Raw genomic sequence first — 22,337 nt, forward strand, 5'->3', positions numbered from 1 at the left:
TCTGCAAAATACCCTTCTCAAGCATCTTCGCTGACTGCACTTCGTGAATTGTGAAAGTATTTTTAGCGTAGTTTAGGGAAAAAAAATAAGAAAGAAAGAAAAGAAACGGAAGCTTGTTCCAGCATGAATACAAAATCTCTGAAGTCGCTCCTCATAACAAAAATGAATATGGGAGCTTGTTATAATGTTAAACTGAGTAATGATGAATTGAGAATACTGTTTTGTGTGAAACTTCGGATATCTAAGATTCCTAAAATAATATTCGTATAAAAATGCAGTTACATAATCTGAATCAGATCGAAATTTTTTTTCACGGAAGTATAACTAAAATTCTCATTTGAATAAAATATTTTTATTTATATTCGCATTGGTGGTCCGCGCTGCATCTTGCTTCCTGATTATATATTTTTCGCTTCAAATGATTTTGCAGAAAGCGTTCAGCTTTAAAGTTATCTCTGATTTTATTTGATTCCGAGAATTCTGATTCCATTTGATCTTCGAGCTAGAAAAATCTATTTCAGAATATGCATCTAGGAAAGATTTTTTTTTACAGTTTCATGCGCCATTTTTTGTGAAAATATTACTGCCCTAAACTGATTTTTTTGTACGATTTTCAAATTGAAAAAAAAAAAAAAAAATAATAATAATATTTTTTTTTTTTTTTTTTTTTTTTTTTAATATATAGATATAATTATCGTACAAGTTTCCCACCCTGAAGTTTCGTGATTTTTAAATATTTTTTTTTTGTATAATTTTTAACAATAGATTTTATTGTAATATTGAAATTCAAACTGTTGTCATTGTTCCATCTAATATTTTATCGCTGGTTTTTCCTTCGTTGTTGAAAGTTAAGAAACGACATTTTGTTTAATATCTGAATTATTTAAATGAAGAATAAGAAATTGAAGTTATAGTATCTCGGAAGTTAGAAGATAGAGGATACATTTTTAATAATACTATAATGCCGTGGGACTTGACTTCATTAGGAAGGTTCATTTACACAATAACTAGAGCAAGTGTGAAGTTATTAAGATAACATGGCTGTTATTTATATTTTATTTTGATACTAAGTAATATTTTTCGTGGGAATCATGAAAGTCGATTTTATGCATATAAGATTTATTGGAAATTAAACACAAACAATATTTTCGACGAACTAGGAACAGATGTCGACTAATTGACTTATATGACTGGTAATTATATATGTATAACTAACAGTTACATGGCCGAAAGGAATATACTTTTTCACTGAACATTAATTTTTTCCCCCCACGATACATAATTTTTGCATAGAAACAAAGGCGCGACGCCTTTGTTCGCACTAGATGACCAGAGTGAAAGTGAGAGAATTTTCCCCTTTATTGGGTTTATTACGGATTCTAATAAGGATTTATTTGACACGTATTGACTTAGGTTAGGGAATCTTAGGTATCTGAAAGGCATGTTCAGGTATTAAGGATTTTTTTTCCTTCTTTCATATTGTGGGAACCATCGGAGTCAACAATTTTTTAGAGCGTGTGTTAGAAATAATTGAATAAAAAAAGTGGGATTTGAATCCGGAAATAAGAGAACATTTTAGAATGAAGTTAGTATGGGTTAAATTAAGATAAAGAATTAGGAAATTAATTTGGGTTTAAATTGAATTACAAGATATCATTACACACTCACTCACTCACACACACACACACACACAATGAACAAAAAAATATGATCAGTGCGCCTGTTTTTAATTGCCTCATATACTCAGGTTGTACATCTTTTTGATATGATATAAAAAGTATTAGCATAGTAGAAATATAAATAAAATTAGCTAGTTTAATAGAACTGCCTTTAACTCCAAAAGGTTGGTGATATGTATGTTTATCTTTTAGTTAATGTCGCAGTTTTCTTTCTATTCTTTTAATAATTGTCATTCAATTAAAAATATTTTACCCGCATGGGTCAATTCAGATTGTCGTACATCTTTGCTCTCATCATTAACCTCGCCGCCATTAGTTAGGCACGAATTGATAGAAGTTTGGGAAAATCCCGAAGTCTGCAGTGGAGCAATTTTCTTGACTCTCGGTATTTACTCGCATTATTGTGGTGCCTGCTTTTTTTCCCCTCTCTATCTCGTTTCTATCTGTTCCAAGCAATAACGATCTTCAGGTCCCATCCAGACGCATTGGCTAGAATGTTTCCGATTGTTGTTCTTGCTTAATCCCATTGTTGCGTATTGCGTTTTCAAGTCATTAAGTTGCAAAATTCGTGATGCGGAAATAGTCTTTGAGTAGATATCAGACATATATGACCATAAAAAAGATATGCCAGAAATATCCTTGTTTGTCTAGTAAAATTTCTTTTATGTATATTTGAAAGGTCTTTCCAATGCTATCGGAGTGTATTGACCGATGAAGCAATAAGATTAAATAATTAGTAAAATCTGCAGTATTCTTTGATTATTCCACTATAGAATAGTTGCAACTTTTATGATTCTAATCTCTCTAGAATTCCCCACTTCTTTTTTAAATATGAATTTTATATATGCCATGAGAATAGCTCTTCATGTTTCATATTTTGAGGCATCTAAAAGAATGGCAGTTATATGAATGGATGTATATATTTTTAATGTTATTTATAAAAGTTATAATAAGAAGCTTCATTACTTCCTCTATGCTGTAAGGCACGAATCTTCCTTATTTAATATTTTTCATACTTTCAGTGGATTTTGTTTAAAAAGCAGAATGCATTAAATATATATTCTTATAAAGGAGAAATGACAATATATTAATTTATTGGCTATCATTGCGCCTTTTTTTGATGTACATTTCTTTAAAAGTAACGAGGTTTATTAATTTTTTCCCACACAACACCTTAGTTGCCTTGCATTTTTGAATTTAAATAAAGCTTCGCTTTTTGATAAAAGAATTTAAATATAGTTTCTGTATTGAAATAGTTACAGTTTTCTATGTTAAATATAGTTTTCTGTGTATGTTTCCTGGATGGTTGATTTCCAGTAATAAAAGAAACTTTTAATATTCCATATAATGTTATTAAATATGTTCTAAGCTTTAAAGATGGTAGATATGCAGTGTGTCTTCTTCTTATTGATTTTATTTATTGTTAATTCTTGAATAAAAGTCGGAACAAAATTATGGATCGATTATTTTATTTATGTAAAAATTACGGAAATCCATTATTTATTTATTTCAAAATGTAAAGCATACAAAACTGAACTTGTTTTGCTTGATCTTACTTAGCAATGAAATATTCAGGTTGTATTTTGTGTCTGATACGAATTTCAAATCTGAAAATATCACTGAAGTGAGGTGGTATTTCCTTGCAAACTGTCTTTTGCTAGTGGGTCAAAAAGTAATGATAAGTTTCATCAGTTTTAATTTCTTTTCGCACCTTTCATCATTTTTGCAAGTAACATTAAAAAATATATATTCGTTCTTTAAATAAAGTGCTCTAGAATAATCGGGAAAACAATATCGAACGTAGGATCTGGTTCGCCATTTTCAATAAATAATAATTGGGAAATAAATATTGCTGTTAGCCAGGCATATGTTGAAAGACGTCCAGATTATCTATGTTTTTTATTATGTTTTTTTTTTTTTTTTTAATTTAGAAGGACTGATTAAGATTGATGGAATGAATATTAAATTTACTTAATTTCCTTGAAAACATTAATTTTTGCACTTTCGAATGAGGGTACGATTATAATACACTTACATCTGGAGTCTTTTATATTTGTTATTACAGAACCTTTGTATCAGTGCCATTTTCAAAAGAAAATAATAACTTTCAAATTAGTTTATTTGCATTGGAAGAGAATTCAACCCATCCATATCTGAGCTCCGAACCGTCACCTCAAGACTGCAAATATGCCCCCTGTTTCGGCAATTATGGCAGGCAACAGTTAGAAGAAATAAGGATTTATTAAAAGACGCCGAAACCAATTTTACTAAACCTTCAAAGGGAGGTAATTTCCTCAGAAATGGTTCCCCTCTGTTTCTTTTTCGACCTTCATTTTGTTATGCTTAAAAAAAAAAAAAAAAAAAAAAAAATGCGCCCAAGTTTCGAAAAATAGAGTTCAGTTATAACTAACATTCCCTTTTTTGAGAATTGTTAGTTCGTATGAGTGCTGTTTCATCGGTCAAGACCTCACGCACGGACTTTTCTTTTTCAGTTTGTTTTATTTTGGTTTCTGTCGGAGCTTAAGATTTGGGCCAATTATAGGGTGAATTTGTTTGTTATTTCAGAACAACAATAAACAAGTGTATTTTTATTGTTATTTTATCCGGATAATATTTTGTTTAGTAACGCATTGATTGGTCCAAAGGCATTTTGTATAAATAATTTTAATTAAAATTCGGAACATTCTTTTTATTGTAATTATTTTTAATCATTTCTGAGAAGGGTTTTGGAGATCTAAAATAATATCTAATTATTTTTGCATAAAATATACTCATTAACGATAAAGTCAGATTTTTAAAAACCCGAGGGTTTTTTTCCATACCCCCCCCCCTCCCCCCAGTATGGGACCCAAAAGGTTTTGTAATTCTCCGAAAATTTCTTACCCCTACGTTATTTTAACGAGGAAGTTTATCCCCGAATTTCATTATTGCCATTTTTTTTTGAAAATTTGTACCCCTTCGTTGCTTTAATGAGGAAATTTATCCTCGAATCTCATTATTGTCCTTGCTATTTTAATGATTACTGATCCTTCTGTTACAGAGAGTGGTTGGATTTTTAATCAATGTATTTATTTAAATGTTATTGAGTTATTTAATGTTGTTGTTAAAAGTAAATACAGTAAATTAGTTTTGCATGTGAATCAAATAAAATCGGTTCAAAAAATTAATGGATTTTTAATCCTATTTTAATATTACGATTCTAATTTTAAAAACTAACTGTATTTTTTTAACTTTGCAATGGTACTGAATTACATAAAATGTAAAAAAGTAGCACAGTAACGAAATGCAAAAAACGTGCTAAACAAATTACAGCATTTATCATTATTTAAAATTTTCAATCTTAAAAAAATAATAATAAATAAAAATTTCTAATCCAAAATCTGAACATTGAATAGTTTAACTTTTTTCTCTATAAACTTTTTTCACTCAGTGAACTCATTACTGATACAGCTAGAAATTCTAAAGACTAATGCTTGATTTGAAATTGAATCTAATATGAAGAATTTTGGATCTTTAGAATTAGTCATATATAGACAACAGACTTATTAGTGTAGAGTTATACGAATTCAACTGGTAGTAATATGGTTTAAAAATTTGTTTGCATTTTGAAGATACACACCTTAAATTCTGTACTGACTTAAACTTTTGTCCTGTGTGTCCTTAAAACTGTGTTATACCTCATAGTCACAGTTTTATAAATTTAAGCTAACTCTTTAAAATTTATTCTCACATTGGGATATTTCCTACTGGTCTGAAGTAATCAAGAATTATAATCTGTGCATCTTTCATTGATATATATATATATATATATATATATATATATATATATATATATATATATATATATATATATATATATATATATATATATATATATATGTAATATTATTTGTTGTGAAGCATGATGCAGTTTGAAGACAATGAAGATACTTTTAATTTCGTGACGTCGTTTAATTTCATTTTTAAGAAGCAAGCATATGTACAAGCGACGAGCACACAGAACGACACAGAAAGGAATGAGGGAAGAGCTCTTGGACATTTTATGCCTGGTCTTATATAACCTATGATTTTGATAGGGAAAATATTTCTTTACAGTGCTAATGTATTATGAGATTTCGATAGGGATTTTCATTACAGGCGCGGAGAAGGTAGGGGAAACACAGGGAGATTTTAAAAAAGAATTTGCATGATCAGCGGTATTTTATCTCTTCACTCGCGGTGTGGGAAAGTTAGATTTTAGCTGATTCAACAATTTAACAAAGCTTCTCTTGAATTAATTAAGTAGAGACAGTGGAATTGGATCACGAAATAAGAGAATATTTTTAGAATGAAGTTACTATGGGCTAAATTAAGATAAAATCTTGAAAATTAATTAAATTGAAATTAGAGTTAAAATATCATTACATATATATATATATATATATATATATATATATATATATATATATATATATATATATATATATATATATATATATATATATATTCTGTTCATTATGCACATTCTTCATTGATGACACAGTAGCTCTATTAAAATCGTAAATCAAATCTATCTAAATTCCGCGGTATTGTAACTTCACGTTTATTAAACAAAATTCTCCTTCCTTAACTTTCAACAATAGAAGAAAATCTCGCGATTATATATTTGATGAAACAAATAATATGGTTTGAATTTCAAAATAATTTATTGATGAAAATAACGTAGAAAAAAGCACATAAAAATTTTGAAACGATGCAAGATTCGTTTTTGTGCAGCAATATTTTCAGTAAGTTATCGTGGAAAACTCCAGATTCAGCTTAATTCATTAACATTCTTATTAATTTTTTTTTTCCAAAAATCACTCCGAGGGTGCACATTCTTATCCTCTATAGGCATAGATATGCCAAAATGGCTGGTGGTAGTTCGGAAGGTCTAGCCTGTAGAGTGCCCAAACACAAAGGCGCACTTGCACATACACGCATCTTTATTAGCAGTAGCGAAGAAATAACTAAACGAAACATCTCCTGTATTGGGCTACGTGGTGAGAAGTTGGTATTCATTAGATTCTCTTAATAGGAAAGAAAAATAAACGGCAATCTTATTGCTCAAGCCTAGAAAATAATCTTCAAATAACCTAGAGGGAATTGCTACCTTTTTTTCTAATTTACTCCAAGAGGAGTTACAAATTTAATTTATCGATAATGGTCTTTTGAGGCAATTTTATCAAAGATTACTTTGCGGTTTATGCAAATATGACCTCAGTATTGCCTTCAGTGCTGGTACCTGCATGATAACCCTTAAGTGTTATATCTTGCTCTTCGTTTTGTTTGATGGGAAATGTCATTTTTTAAAAATAAAACTGCCGGTGAATTTAGTGTAGCCGATTGATTGATTGTCATCGATAGAATTGGTAAATACGTATCTGCACTTATAAGTGTTTTATTCTTTCCATGTCCTTAAGTGTTTTTAGTCGTTTTATATTTTACTGTACTTGGCCTATATTTAGAAATTTTATGATTACTTCTTCGTATCTGAAAAATTTTAAGCAGACTTTTTTTTTTTACAGTATTCACTTTATCTATTTTGTAAAATAGGCATTGTTTAAAAAGTTAGCGACATTAAAGAGAGTAGTGTTAAATTATTTCATTACAATTTTATACGCATTTTTTGCATTTTATCAGTAATATTCTATAATCGTGAACAGAAAGAAAATACAACCCTAATTTGCTTTCTGAATCTCTTCATTATTAACCCTAAATGACAATCAGTCTGGCCACATTGAACAGTTCTTTTATTGATCCGATATGGAACAATAAAATAACAATAAACAATTTATTGGTTTTCAAATAATGTTGCCCAAAGCACAGAGATTAGAACTCATCACCTTCTACTTTTGGTTCATGCTCCTCAACCACTACCGAGGTGCGGAAATTTGGAAAGAGAAGTGTATCATAGGTGTCGTCCTCGTCATCTAATTGCGGCTCAGAATTATGAATTCCGTCTCAAAATAGCTCTAGTATTGTTTCAAAGTGTGACGTCAATATAACTAAACTATCAGTTACAAATGATTACTTACATTGCATCATAAAAATCTATGTTCGTCTTCTTTAATCATTTAGACCACTGATTGGCTCGGATTTTAAAAATGCCGCTCTATATTTGCAGCAAAAAGCATATACTTAACGTTGTTTTTTTTAATTGCTGGTTTTGATTTTAAATAAGATTGTCAGGGTTGTTAGGCCGTTCAGTTATTTATCTTTAGTAAGAATATCATTTTTTATGTTCATTTTGAAATTTAGGTTCATTTTCAAACTTCATAATTAAATTAAGACTCCTTCCCACAAATAATTTTGTGACCGCCGCTGTAAAAATTTACGTCTGCAAGTTAGTTCACTAGCGATTTTTTTTTTTTTTCAAATTTATTGAAATAACATGCTTACTTATGTGATTTCTTTATTTCAGCATTCATTCTGCCAGGCTTATATTATTCGTTCTTTAAAAAAACTCGACTACTTGCTATTTAAATGAGTCGCGTTAATTCATTTCTTATGATCCTTGTACATCTGGCACAATCAGATTTGCATAAGGAATAAGATAATGGTGGATATTTTATGGTTCCACTGTTTGATTACATGAGGACGTATCCGGCCACAGCAACCGTTGGCATCTTAGACATCGCCAAGAAGGAAATAGTTTGTCGCACTCTTTTTTTATGCAGGAGGTCGTTCGGAGAAACGTCCTTGAGGCATGAAAAACTCCTCTCTGGAGAGAATGAGTCATCGTCGTCCTTACCTGTGCGTTTCACGCTTACGTGTACCTGGAGAGGAAGACCACCTAACAGGAAGGGGGATCATTTTGAGTTTCCTTTTCAATATCATTAGTTCGTGAACATTCTTGGAGATACGGCTCTTCTGCCATTACGCGCTCTTCCATCAAGGGATGCACCTGTACGGAATGATGCTTTGAATATGGATGTGGATGAGGCAGGGAGACAATTATTTCCATTTTTTTGCTTTTATTTGTTATGAACCAGTTCGCGTTTTGTGAAAACAAAAAGATGCATCTTATGTCGTGTTTCTAAACAATTCGGGGTTTTTTTTTTTTTTTTGAGAAATTCTAATTTTTTTTCTAAATGTAAACAATCTCATGGTTGTTTATATTTAAAGAAAATTGAGGATAATGTATAGATTGTATAAGTATCTCCAATATATATTTTTTCTTCATTATTTATACAGTGAACACCGCTTAAGGCCATCGTGGTTAATGCTGTCATTTATATTATCAAAAGTTTGTGGATTCATTCAAATACCCATAAAAAATATTCGTTGAGTATGATCACTACATCATTTAAAATTATCAGTTTTGAAATAGATAATTTACCAATCCTTTATTTCCAACCAGCGTTATTAGTGATTAACGTTCTTGGTATTGCTTGGACCACTTGCTTAGAGTCATCTTTTCTATAGAATGGGGTTTACATTCTTTTGTAGGAACTAAAGTGGTTTGGATTGATTTCAGCCCTGCCCGATGTGGCTTGTAATCTGTTAGACGACCTTTAAACGATATTACCTGCAATTGAATTACAAAAGGAAAATTGATAAAACTAACTGATTTGAGTGTTAAAAGACAAAATTGAAATTTTTAACAGGCATAAAAGTTTACTTAAAATTAGTAAATGTAACATTGCTGCGCAATTGCAAATTGCGCAGTGTCTTTTGTGAGGAATGCTAAACAATAAATGTTAATGATTCTGACAGGAACGAAAGTAGCAGTAGAAATTCTACAATGAATGGCGAAATGAGCCAAGCGCTTGATATTTTGAAATCTAGCATTAGCGTTCATCAAATTTTAAAAAAAAATTATAGAAGTTCAAAAGTGTTATAAGTGAACTGTTAAAAAATAATTGTTGATAAGCAACAATTATTAAATTTTTAATTGGTATTTTTAAATTAAATTGTAGTAAACAGGAAATAAGTGTTTTATTTTTCTCTTGATATGATAAACATGTAGCTGTTTTCACAAAATACGGTTATTGTTATCAGTCAGTTAATGGCATGAAAAGTTTTAAGTAGTGAAGTGAACTCATGAAGTTGCAGCTACTGTGGTGATATTTTTTTGTAAAATTTACTTTGAACCGTCTTATTTTCCTAAATTGCAGAGAACAGTTCAGAAATTAATAGTAAATTCTCTGTTCATTTCTGAATTGCTCCCTACAATTCCTATTAATTATGTAAGAAAAATGGGGAGTAAGGAGGCCTTTATTGCTTTTATCGGTATATGAAAACACAATTTAACTCTCTTAATTTATCCGTTATAAATAATTGAAATTATAAAGTGATTTTAAATACACTCCAAATAATTCATTATGTTTCCATCAGACTTTAAAAATTGTACTTATTTGTATGACTCGTGTAAATTATCAAATATTACAATCTGTTATATTTTGTTCGTCAGGAAACGTTTTAATTTAATGACTTTAAAAATTTTACGTTCAGTGAATCGATCCAAGTTGCCTTTCAAAATGAATTTCATTTTACTTCATATAGCCACCAAAAATAATAATTTCATTATATTTTTGGAATTACAGTTTTCGAGATGAAAACTGTGGGAAATAACACCATTCATTCCTTGGTTTTCCTTAGTGCTGGAGAAACAATTAAAAAGAATGGACGCAATCTGAAAAGCCCCCAAAAATGTGGAATGTCTTTTTCAAACTGTTTAATAGGATTAAAGTTATTTCGGAAAGAATTGTTTTACCATTAGTTTTCCTCCAGTTTCTAATTTAATGATCTTTCATGTTAAGATTGAATTACTTTTAATGAGAGTAAATACAAAAAAGTTATATTTTTCTAACATTTAATCGTGTATTTGATTTTCTCATAACAAGAAATCTTAACTGAAAAAAGTGCTCTATATTGTTAAGAATTCAATTATAAACATGTTTTTATATCACTTGCAATCGAGATGTTCTTTCTAAAGTTGTTCTATCTTCATTAAATTTCTAATCATTCCAAAATGAAGTTACAACTTTCTAATATTTATTGAATAGAATTTTTTAAAGAAATATATCAAACAAACGAAAGTGGCAGATATTTAATTTGTTTCGGGAAAAGAAAGAGAAACATAATAACATTTATAATTTCAGAAAATAACTGTAACATTTAAATTTTCTTTTCGAGTTATTGTGGAAAAGAATTTAATTTACATAAAATTGAAAGAAAATGTTTTGTTTTTTCTGTCATTAAAGAAATTTATCAAATCGAAACTGACTTTTTAATCATATAAACGTCGTTTTCACTTGAAATAAATGGTGCTTTTTAACATCTTTTTCATCAACCGTTTTCATTATTATTATTTTTCATTGATTATTATTTTTTTATTTCATTGATTATTCTTTTTCTTTTTTTGATTAAATAAAATTATTATTGAGTTTTTAAAACTCTCCATCTAAATATTCTAACACAAAACTATGTGTGTTCTTAAAGTTATTGCACTGAATAAAAAATTGAGGCAGTTTATAATAATGTTATAGTAAAAATATATTTATTATTGACATTATTAAAGGACTTTTCAGAAATTTTTTTGCAGTCTGTTCAAACTCACTAAACAATTTATTCAAAGAATACAATATAATGAATTAATAAATCGTATTTAATTCTAAATTATACCATATTATCATTTTATAACTTATTAAAGAGTACTTGCTTTTTAGCATGTGCTAAATTTTATATTTTCTCACTTTTGATTTCTTGCATCTGGTGAAATTAAAACTTTTATGTTTTCCCCTATTTCAAAGTTTTTGATATCCAAATAAATTTAATGTGTTTCTATATGTAAAGAAAATAAATGACTCATAATCTGAAATTATTTTATGCATTAATTATCTTTAATCAACATATTCCATAACCATTTCTATCTGTCTTTTATTATTTTCCTCTAAGGTTATTTCAGTTCAAAATAAATAATTACTCATTTGTTCAAACAAATGTTTTTTTTTCTTCTGAAAAATTTTGGTGGTTATTTATAGTACTATATAGTTCAAATGCAGACGATTTATTTTTGTAAATAAATAATAACAATCTTAAATAAATTATTTCTTTTGAAATAATTTTTGGCCAAATTTATGGTGTATGTTTATAATTAACTGCATTATTAATTAAGTTGAACAAGTTTAGTTATGGACAACATAAACAAAATTTAAAATATAATTTGAACTGAAAATTTAATTCGTCTATATGTTGACAACATATTACATTTTTAATCATCGTCCTTTGCAAAGATGTTTTATCTTATTGGTATGATACTATCAATGATTTTAATGGAATTTCTGTCAGTTGCAATGATTTATTACTCTTCATTTGAAATAGAATATTACTTTCAAGAAAACTGGTTTTCCGTGAATGCAGCGAGTGATATTTTATTTTATATAAAATAAAAATATATTTCTTATTCAAAATTTTTAATTTAATCGAATCCAAATATTTATTTATTATTACATGTTATTTAAATATAAAACAATTTATACAAACACAGCAATTTGGTTGCAATACTGTTTATTTTATCCGCTAATTATTGATGTTTTAAAATGCGTAACATAATTTCTGACTAATGGAATAATAGAGAATTGCTGTTAAATTAATGTTTTCCAAATCAGTAACTTGTTGTAAAGTTTTATTTACTTTTTTTCCTACAAAGTCTTGGAAATTGAATAGTCGTGAATCTGGTTTTGTAAGTATTGCTTAAATCTCTCTTGGTACGTTATTGTTAGTATTGATTCACCAGCTGTTATTTATTGTTGGGTTATACTTATTAACTATATAAACGTTGTATAATCTGAAATTATATGACACATTAATTTCTCACTCTTCCCGAATCACTATCTTTTACGCGTCTTTTATTATTACTTTCCGAGGTCACTATAGTCCGAAGCAAATAACGGCGTTTGTTCTAACAAATACTTCTCCTCAGTTCATCAGAGAAAAGCTTTAAAAAAAATGCGGGTGAGGAAGGCGGTAACTTGAAGGATTAAACTCTGTTTTCGAAACGTGCCCGGTAATGATTTCAATAATGGAATGACCCGACGCAAATTGCTGACTCCTTGAAAGGGAAGTGGACTAAAATAGTGGCGGCAATTTAGGTGATTTTCGGATTCGTTGCGACAAGGCAGTTAATTCCACTGCAGCTTTAAAGAGGGGGGGATGGGGGGCGGAAGGTACTCACGTTCTAAGTCGAAAGTTAGTTCGGGTTCATGGTCAGGTCTGAGAAGTGAACTCGTTGTTTATTGGTTTCAATTAAATTAGTTGTGTACACAAACCGTCGTTAGGATGGTACGTGGAAGAATGCAGAGAAGGGCGGAAAAACGAGTAAAAAAATATCCGCTTTTCGGAAGGATTAACTCGGAGAATTAAGAATCCCGTTGCATAACTGTCATGCTGATTTATTAAAATTGCCATCGATTAAAGTAATTGAGTGAATCTTTTGTTTTGCTTTCGGAATTTTTCAGAAACGATTGTTTATAAAGATAATAATAAAAAAAAATATTTGAGGCGTAAGGATTAAGGAATAAAATATTGAATAAAAGAAATGTATTAAAATTGGATATTACTAGAATGTTTATATATAAATTTTGATGCTGTTACAAGATTACATTTTTCTGAAAATTGTCAGGATGTTAAAGATGTGACTTTGTTACTGAAGATTCTGAAATATGATTGAAGTGATGGCAACATGGGTAGATTTTCCAAAATCTTTTATCTTTGTTCAACATTGTTTGCTTTCGAAACATTAGTAAACTGTCTTAAAATAAATTATTTATCATATATTACCGTATCGTCTTTTACACTTGTTAGAATTAAAAGAATGTTTATATATAAATTTTGATTAAATTTTTTTAAAAGATTGTTAGTACAAGAAAGATGTGACCGATTTAGAAAATAAAGTATTTATCATATATAACTCTATCGTCTTTCACACCTGTTAGAATTAAAAGAATTTTTATATATAATGATGCTGTTACAAGAATGTAAAAAAAAATGTTTATGCATAAATTTTGATGTTGTTACAAGACTAAATTTTTCTAAAGGTTGGCAGTATGAGAAAGATATAACTTTGTCAATGAAGAGTTTTAAATAGGATGGAAATGATGGCAATATTGGTAGATTCTTCAAAATCTTTGACTTTTTGTTCAACATTCTTTGCTTTTGAGGCAGTAGTAAACTTGACTATGACTTTGTAAATGAAGAGTTTTAAATATGATGGAAATGATGAAAATATTGGTAGATTCTTCAATATCTTTGACTCTTTGTTCAACATTGTTTGCTTTTGAGACAGTAGTAAACTGTCTTAAAGCAAAGTATTTATCATATAACAACGCTATCGCCTTTCATACCTGTTGGAGCGGCAAAGAATAGTAAATGAAAAGTTCTGATTAATATAACACTGCAATTGAATCTAATGCAAATATAAAAGTTACTAGTATATGATGCAATATTTTGTTGCTAAAACATATGTACATTTTTGATATTTTCCTTTTTTAAATTTATATGCATGCAATTACAATAATAGTTTGAGTTTCAAAAAAGTTCGTCATTTTTTAAAAAAATATATGAGTTTTTAATTGTGGTTTAAATTTTACAAAATGACGAAAATCTTTCTAATTGTTTCAATAGATTGTGGTCACACCATGACATTAAATTTACCGGTTTGAATAACATTTCTACTTTTCAGTGCCTTTAATCATCGATTTAATTAATAGATAGAATTAAATACGGATTTCTGATCTTCTAACAATAAGTTTGAAACAAATCGATTCAAATTTTTTTCCAGTTGTTTATCATATATTTTCTAATCATATCATACTACTATTTTTTATTCGAAAAATAATGGATTATTTTTCCGATCTCAGCTCCATCTAAAACTCAAGAGAAACCTCCTAATGACTTGATGTTTGCCTTGCCGCCTCTTGCTGTTCGGGAAGAAGATCCAGATGATGGTTACTGCGAACATATCCTCACACAGCCAGCGACTATAAGTCAAGTGGACCCGGACTTGCTGCATTCTGAAGTGGCTTTACTTCCAGGTATAAAATTCATTCGAAAAAATGTCAACTGTGAACAGTAATTTGATGTTACGATTTTTATTAAACAGTTATTGATACTTATCTGCTCAAAGAAAAAGGTGGCTTATCTTCGACTTTAAGCAGATGAATGCATTACTGATAGGAAGAGAAGTTAGCAGATGAATGCATTGCTGATTGCTGATAAGGAGAGAAGTTTGCGGAGAAATAATTTGATAATTATAATTGCGCTAAAAGTGCATTTCTTTTCTCCCTATTTCATTGACAAATCTTCATTCGCGTATTATAAAGGAGCAAAATGCAACCCGAATTGAAGAAATTCAAATAACACCTGCCTCCTAATTTATCAAAATGGATTTGTCTGATGTCGCACAATTCTGATTTAACATTCGCCATCTCCTGAGAAACTGTAAGCCTATGAAGTCACAAAAGAAAATCTTTGTTTCTGAAATTTTCTCTGTCACATTTTGCACCCATAGCATATATGCCACAATGCATTAAAAAATTTGTTTGAGAGGGCAGTGCACAAATATTAATCAAGTAAAATGGCGGAATTAATTTTTTAGGTTCTGCATGAAATCAAATTATTGGCAAAATAGTTAAATGCATTTTTAATGATCATGTTGAATTTTGTGATGTGTGCTTTGAAAACAGAAATTTGTAGCATTCTGCCCCATATTTGCAAACTGCTTATTTATTAATAAAAAGTAATTTGTTGCATTTTAAAATTTTAGTGTATTATTGCTGAGCTGATATAATAACATTTGTATTTGGTATTATATGAAGAGTATATTGATTATCGTCAATGAATACACTATTTTTAAAATCCTTCACTCTATGTAGCAATTACCGTAGATAAGATTATTGTCTCTATTAGGCCAATTTGAAAATAATTAATTATAATTATTTCTGTGTATGCATTTTTTTTTTTCAGTTTCTTTATTATTAGTTTCTTTTGGTGACCAACTGGTTCATCGAAGATATTGGTTACATTTAATTTCTGTATTATTCATTCTTCTGGCGACCAGCTGGTTCATAGAAGATATTGGTTACATTTAATTTCATTTCAATCTTTTAAATATAACTTCATGGTCACAATTTCGTAAAATTGTCAGGCATTAAACCTCTGTTATTTTAAATATCTTACACGTGTTTCTTTTCATTATGTCTATTAACCTTTCTAATGGAGATCAGTTCCATAACCTCATATTGCTTTTAAAAGATGCAAATGTCCTATTTATCTATCATCTAACTTTTGCAGTAAACTGCATTCTTTTATTTGTTTTCAAAAGCTGCACAAATATTAAACAGAATCCTTCTTTAGCTTTAAGCAATGGAAAAAATCACGCGATCAAATATTTGATAAAACAATGAATGCGGTTTCAATCTCCGGACAAAAATGTAATTTATTGTTTTAAAAAAATTTATTACTTACCAAAATTCAGGGAAAATTTGCTCGTTTATTAAACTGGCATCCTCGAAAAGATAATTTTTTTAATCTTAAGATCACGCAAAAAATCATTTTTGCTCTATAATAATTTCGGATATTATGGGGAAATAACACCAAGATTTGACTTGACTTTTAATTAAATAAAATTTCAAAAGAATCGCTCCGAGATGCACATTTCTACTGTTCAAGGTATTTGTGTGCCAAATGCTGTAGCTGTAAGTCTAACTGTCTGGTCTGTGCAGTGTCAAAACATGCACACCTATATTCATCTTTATTATTAATAGAGATTATCAAGGAGGTGAAAAAAGAATATAGTGATTTAAATGATAAAATTTAAAAATTTTATTAAAATTTCAATTTAAAATTATTATTTAATGTAAAATTAAATTATTCCAATAAAAATTTCAAAGGAATCACTTCGAGGTGCACATTTTTACTGTCCAAGCTATTTTAGTGCCAAATTTGGTTGCTGCAAGTCAAACTGTCTGGGCTGTACAGCGTCAACACACATATATGTTCATTTTTTGTTATTAATAGAGATTATCTAGAAGGGTAGGGGAAGTATTATAATGATTTAAATAAGGATATTTAAAATTTTTCTTAAAATTTCAATTAAAAAATATTATTTCTTGTAAAAAATCACTGTTGTGAAAGCCAACAACCTCTGTAACTGACAACTAATTTTTATATTTTAAAGGTACAACAGTTGCTATATTGTTCTATAAAATAATTTGGTTCACATATGCGTTATACATCTGTGCACTTAATTTTGACCAGCTTCTTAGTACCTTAAGCATGAGCGATATAAATTTAGGTTACATTGAATAATTCAACTCTCATTTTATTCATCCATTCCAAATTGCATTTCACTCTCATTGCAGGCCATTAAAACCAAGATAATCATTATGATTAATCCAAAAAAATCCCCGTCTTGGGACAGACAGATTTATCTGCATTAGTTATGAGGGGCTTTCGTCCGCTCTAAATTCTTGAAAAATTCGGTCAAACGTGATGATATTGAAAAGGGAAATCCTGTAAGCGGATATAAAGGCAATTGAAGGGTAAATCATTCTTAATAGTTTAGTTAAACGATCCCTCGGGATATGGCGGGACCAGTATTTCCGAATTATCCTTTCCTATAAATATTCTGCTGACCTATAATTAGGGGGTCTTCAAGTTATATACTCGCACCTCGCTTCGAAAAGAAAATTATGTGAATGATTATGAATGGAACTGGATCAGTAGGAACTGTATGCTGCAATACTATTCTTGGTAGCTAGATTTGGTCTTCTTTACCATTTGTAGTGTAGAAAAAAAGTTCCAACTGGGTACTGCGAAATTTTACTATATTATTATAGCTTATGGTTTGAAAAATTAATAATGATTATACAGAGAGATAAAAGAAAATTGAGTATTTTTTTTATTTAACATTTATATTTATGTGCTTGATTTAAGTATTCTTCATACAGACAGCCAGAAAGAATTTTAGGAATTTTGGACACTGCGTAGAAATTCATCCTTGAAAAACAATTTGTTTTCGTAGATTTACTAAACATAGTTAAAGTTTATATTTATTAATTCGCTTGATTTATTCCAAAGAAAAAGACTGAAACATTGTAAAATGTTTTATTTAATTTCTGTCTTTTTTAAAAAAATTATTTTAAGTCAAATTTTACGTGCGGTTAAAATTGTATTAATATAATCTAAGAAAATTTAAAAGCACTATGGTTTTTTTAAAGGGGGGAATTTTAAAACAAATACATAATGGCCATAATAATGTGTAACAGTTTTGACAGAAATATTTCTAAAAAGTAATATTTATTAAAACCACTTTTCCTCCCTGTATAAAATTACATTATAGCAATTTAATTTTCTGCATATTAGATATAAATATTAATTCTGTTTCGTATCGTTATAGCTGGACGATAGCAACTGGTAATCAATCATCTTTTTTTACATTTCGAATAACTACTGCCAACTTTTTAAACATGAGTTATTTCAATGCAAAATTTTATAGCCATCAGTCTGTCGTGTAAAATATTCAAGCTAAAGGGATCCAAAAGAAATAGCTGTACTGAGAACAACTAAGTAGTTAAAAATTACTCTTTAATAGCTATGAAAGTGTATGTGATATGGGTTGGGAATTGTTCCACTTTTTCCACTGGAATAGCGGATACTCACTCTTGGTAACTGCTTAGAATCTCTTTAGATCTTCTTAGAATCTGGTGACTGTTGAGAGCACATAGATATTTCTGCTTAATAGATATAATAGCATTACGTCAATTTTTTTTACTGTTATTAAAATGATTGTGTTCTGTCAAAAGTTTGTTATTTGCATGAATTAAAACCTCTTGAGTTTGCAGCAATCAGTTAAATAATGCCCTAAAATGATGCGCGTGACAAGATGTCAATGACGATTTGTACATATTCAAAGCCACTAGCGGTGCTCATGGAATGATTTATTCACCGGAATAAAAAAAAGAAAGAGAGAAAAAAATGGCTTATATTTGATACAATTGATTTCATACCAAATCCGGATCATCATCGCTTTCCGAAAGCTACAATTAGCTTTCGGAAAGCGACGCATTAGAATTTCTTTTATAATTTTTTGTAAAAGCATCTAAATATCAAATTTTGTATTTTTTATCTGATTCTCTGTTTCGTTACTGCATTCAGTTAATAATTCCCATAAAAAATGGAATTCTTTAAGTAGACACACTGTTCTAAGAATGCGGAAAAGGCTTTAATTTGCAACTAATATTCTATTTCGTTATAGTATCTGCAGCTTCCAATTAAAATTGTTTCTCCTTCTGAACCATGTTTGTTTTAAAAATTTATGAATTACGATCCTTTAAAAAAACCTTTCCATGTATTATTATTTTTCAGAACTCATAGAAGGGAGGATTACGTTTGGCGAAGTTCATTGAATGTGTAAATAACTTATTAGATTTAAAAGTAGAAGCTATTAGATTTTAAAGCAGTAAAGTAGTTCAAAAATTTGTTTATCTACAAATTGTATTCTGAATTGCTAGCAACCACTTTGGCATACTCGCTAGATGAGAATTATAAATGTTTCTTGACTGTTTTTTTTTATTACTGTCTAATGACAATCTGTTTGATGTTCAAATCTTAATTTTGTTATTACCGTGTTTATCAGTAATTCTGCTAATGGAAATAAACGAAAAAAAAAATGATTAAGAAGGCTATTGCTCGAATTGCAATATTTTAAAGCTCATTTACATATTTTAAAAAAAGAATTTCAACTAGAACCAACAAAATTAAATTCTGAGTTTAGAATGTTTATTTGAAGTAGAAAAGAAAGTTGCTGAAGAATGCAACGAACCATTTTCACTTTTGCATCTTGGAAAAGACGTAATAAAAGTAGAAGATCCATGAAATTGTTTTGTTTCGAGCGTTGAACTATATATTTCCTAAAACTGGAACTTGTTCATCATGGAAGAGTAGTTATGGTTGCGGTTGGCTGATCACAGAAATTTACGATGCTACAATTCCGATTCTCTGAAACAACAAATAATGTGGCCAAAGTAAAAAAATGTTTTGAAATTTTTTAGCAACCGTTATCTGCAGAGAGAATCATATTATTCAGTGGAAACTATTTATCGAAATTCCACAGATCAGGCTCCTGAAATGAGTGTAAATCGTGCAAAGCATTCAAGGACATTATCCTTTTCTGAAGAGGGTTCCGTTTTATGTTTTGTGAATCATAAAGTTATATGGATGAGATAAAATTTAAGGCTTTTTAATTTCTGATTCTTAGTAAAAACAAATAGCGTTGTTTTATTACAAGTGACTTGATATAAGCTATGGAACAAGTTTATGAAGACTTACCATTTCTATGGGACTTTTATGAACCTTATCTCCAATGAAATGCCTCAGAAGGGTAGTCATCAAAAACTTTCTCGAGCAGTGAACTGTAGTTCTTGATTATCTGTGATTAAATTTACGATTAAAGGTAAAACAGATGTTTTCATAATTTAAGAGTTAAAATTTTTCCCCTTGTTGTTAAGGGTTTAACGAAAAAGTTTTGAGTATCTTTTCGACAAAATTGCTTAATAACAGCCCTTTCAAAATGGAGAAAATATAAGCTCTTCATTTTAATACTTATTAAAACTTTTCGAATACACATAAGAATTTTTCAGATTCTGTATTATTATTATTATTATACAGCCTCTGCTATGAAATCGTAATGTTTTAAGTCAGAAATAATTTTTTGTAAAAAGTCACTATTTGACCGGTGTTTAGATATTTGGTCGAACGAAACTTCATAAAAAATTTAATAATCTTTCCTCTTGCTTAAATTTACGTTTAAATTGTGCTTAAATACGTACAAGAAAAATATCTATTACATTTTGTTATGATTTTTTGTGAAATCCTATAAAAATAGACAGTTTTAGATTGACACTTTAAAATAGTTCCAACTCTTTGAAATTTTCAATATTTTTCTTTAATTTACTGTGATAGATTAAATAAAAATTTCGGCACTATCTATCGAAATTTTAATTTAAAACAGTTGCTATTAGAAATACCTTGCATAAAAAATAATCAATTATTTATCAATTACCAGAATAAAGAGACTATGCAAAAACTGAAAAGTTATTTTCATTTCTTTAAAATGTTATAAGCATATTTTTAAAATTTTCTTTTTCGTCTGTCTTTCTTTTTTCCCTCCATAAGTAATTTTGATTAAAGCATTTAAAAAAATACCTTTATACCTCTTAAGATTATCTGATATTTTATTATTTTATACATAACTAATTTTTGAGTGAATCAATTGTTTATCAAACAATTATTTCGTTATTAATTTTACGATTGTGCTGATTTTCTATTATACAGAAATTTGGATGGCGCATGTAAGTCATAGGAGAAGATTCTCGTAAATATTTTCAACATATAATATTCATAAAACATTAGCATTTTATAAATACATGATGAAGCAAAAGACATTAAGTATAAATGGGCACATAATGACAGTAAAATTTACAAAGATACTAGTAAAATACAAACAGCAAATGTAGTTATAACGTATCAAAATATTAAATGTAGTAAAAATATCTTATTAATTTAATAGCATTGATAACATATAATGCAAAACAATATCGAGATCAGAAACCAGAGCCGAGAAACACGTAGTATGAAGAATATTAATCCGATATTAACATGGTAATCATGAGCCCAAAGACAATAAATTATCATTTACAATGCCACCATCAATATAGACTACAAAATATCGAAACAAAATATGAATAAAAAAGTAACCTTCTGCAAGAAAAATCATCAAAGCAAAATGCTTGTAAAAAAGAATTGTTGTTTAACTCTTATGTGTTACTACACTCTACAATATCTGAAATGCCCTTAGAAGAATCGCTCATCTTGAATATAAGTGGTTAAATATAGTATAAACACATAAATTGCTTCGCGAAATATATCTTCATTACTTGTAGATTGCTGGCGACCAACAGTCTTGTCCGCTTAGTTACTATAACTTGTATATCATTAACACTAAAAATAATCATCAATCATGCCATGAAAAATGCTACGATGTAGTGTTTATAATAATAATACAGACTTCTGATCAACAAGAATCGAGTAAATAAGTGAATGGCTCCTTTGTTTTTAGACTTCTAATCAGAAAGAATCGTGTAAATAAATGAATGGCTACTTCATTTTTAGATTTCTGATTAGCAAGAATCGAGTAAATAAGTGAATGGCTCCTTTAGTTTTAGACTTCCGATCAGCAAGAATCGAGTAAATAAGTGAATGGCTCCTTTAATTTTAGACATCTGATCAGCATGATTAGAGTAAATGAGTGAATTGCTCCTTTAGTTTTAGACTTCTGATAAGCAAGAATCGAGTAAATAAATGATTTGCTTCTTCATTTTAATATTAACTTAAATCTAAAGTTAAACGTGATTAAAAAGACAAGTGTTCGTCATACGAATTGAATAGAACTGTATTAAATGCAATCCAGTAAGGCATGCCACATCCTTGAAAGCTTCATTTCTTATTGCGAAGTTCAGCTTCCCTGCCGTGCTTCCACGGCTGAAAGAAAAGGAAGGTGACAGCAGTGGTATTTATTTTTGCCTCCTGTTCTCACAGCGAATGAAAAATCGATATTTGTGACACTCACGCAAA

At 29.1% G+C, this 22,337-nt stretch overlaps 1 protein-coding gene across 2 annotated transcripts in view; it reads left to right on the plus strand.

The window, feature by feature from the left end:
* The window catches only part of LOC129961612 (pleckstrin homology domain-containing family G member 4B-like), a 544,990-nt gene that overhangs the window by 374,750 nt on the left and 147,903 nt on the right, over positions 1-22,337 (plus strand). For both annotated transcript variants that reach the window (XM_056075118.1, XM_056075119.1), the window contains one exon: positions 14,564-14,737. In XM_056075118.1, coding sequence (XP_055931093.1) covers positions 14,564-14,737 — 174 coding nt within the window. The remainder of the gene's footprint in view (positions 1-14,563; positions 14,738-22,337) is intronic.

Source organism: Argiope bruennichi, chromosome 2, assembly GCF_947563725.1.
Source record: "Argiope bruennichi chromosome 2, qqArgBrue1.1, whole genome shotgun sequence".
NCBI lineage: Eukaryota > Metazoa > Arthropoda > Arachnida > Araneae > Araneidae > Argiope > Argiope bruennichi.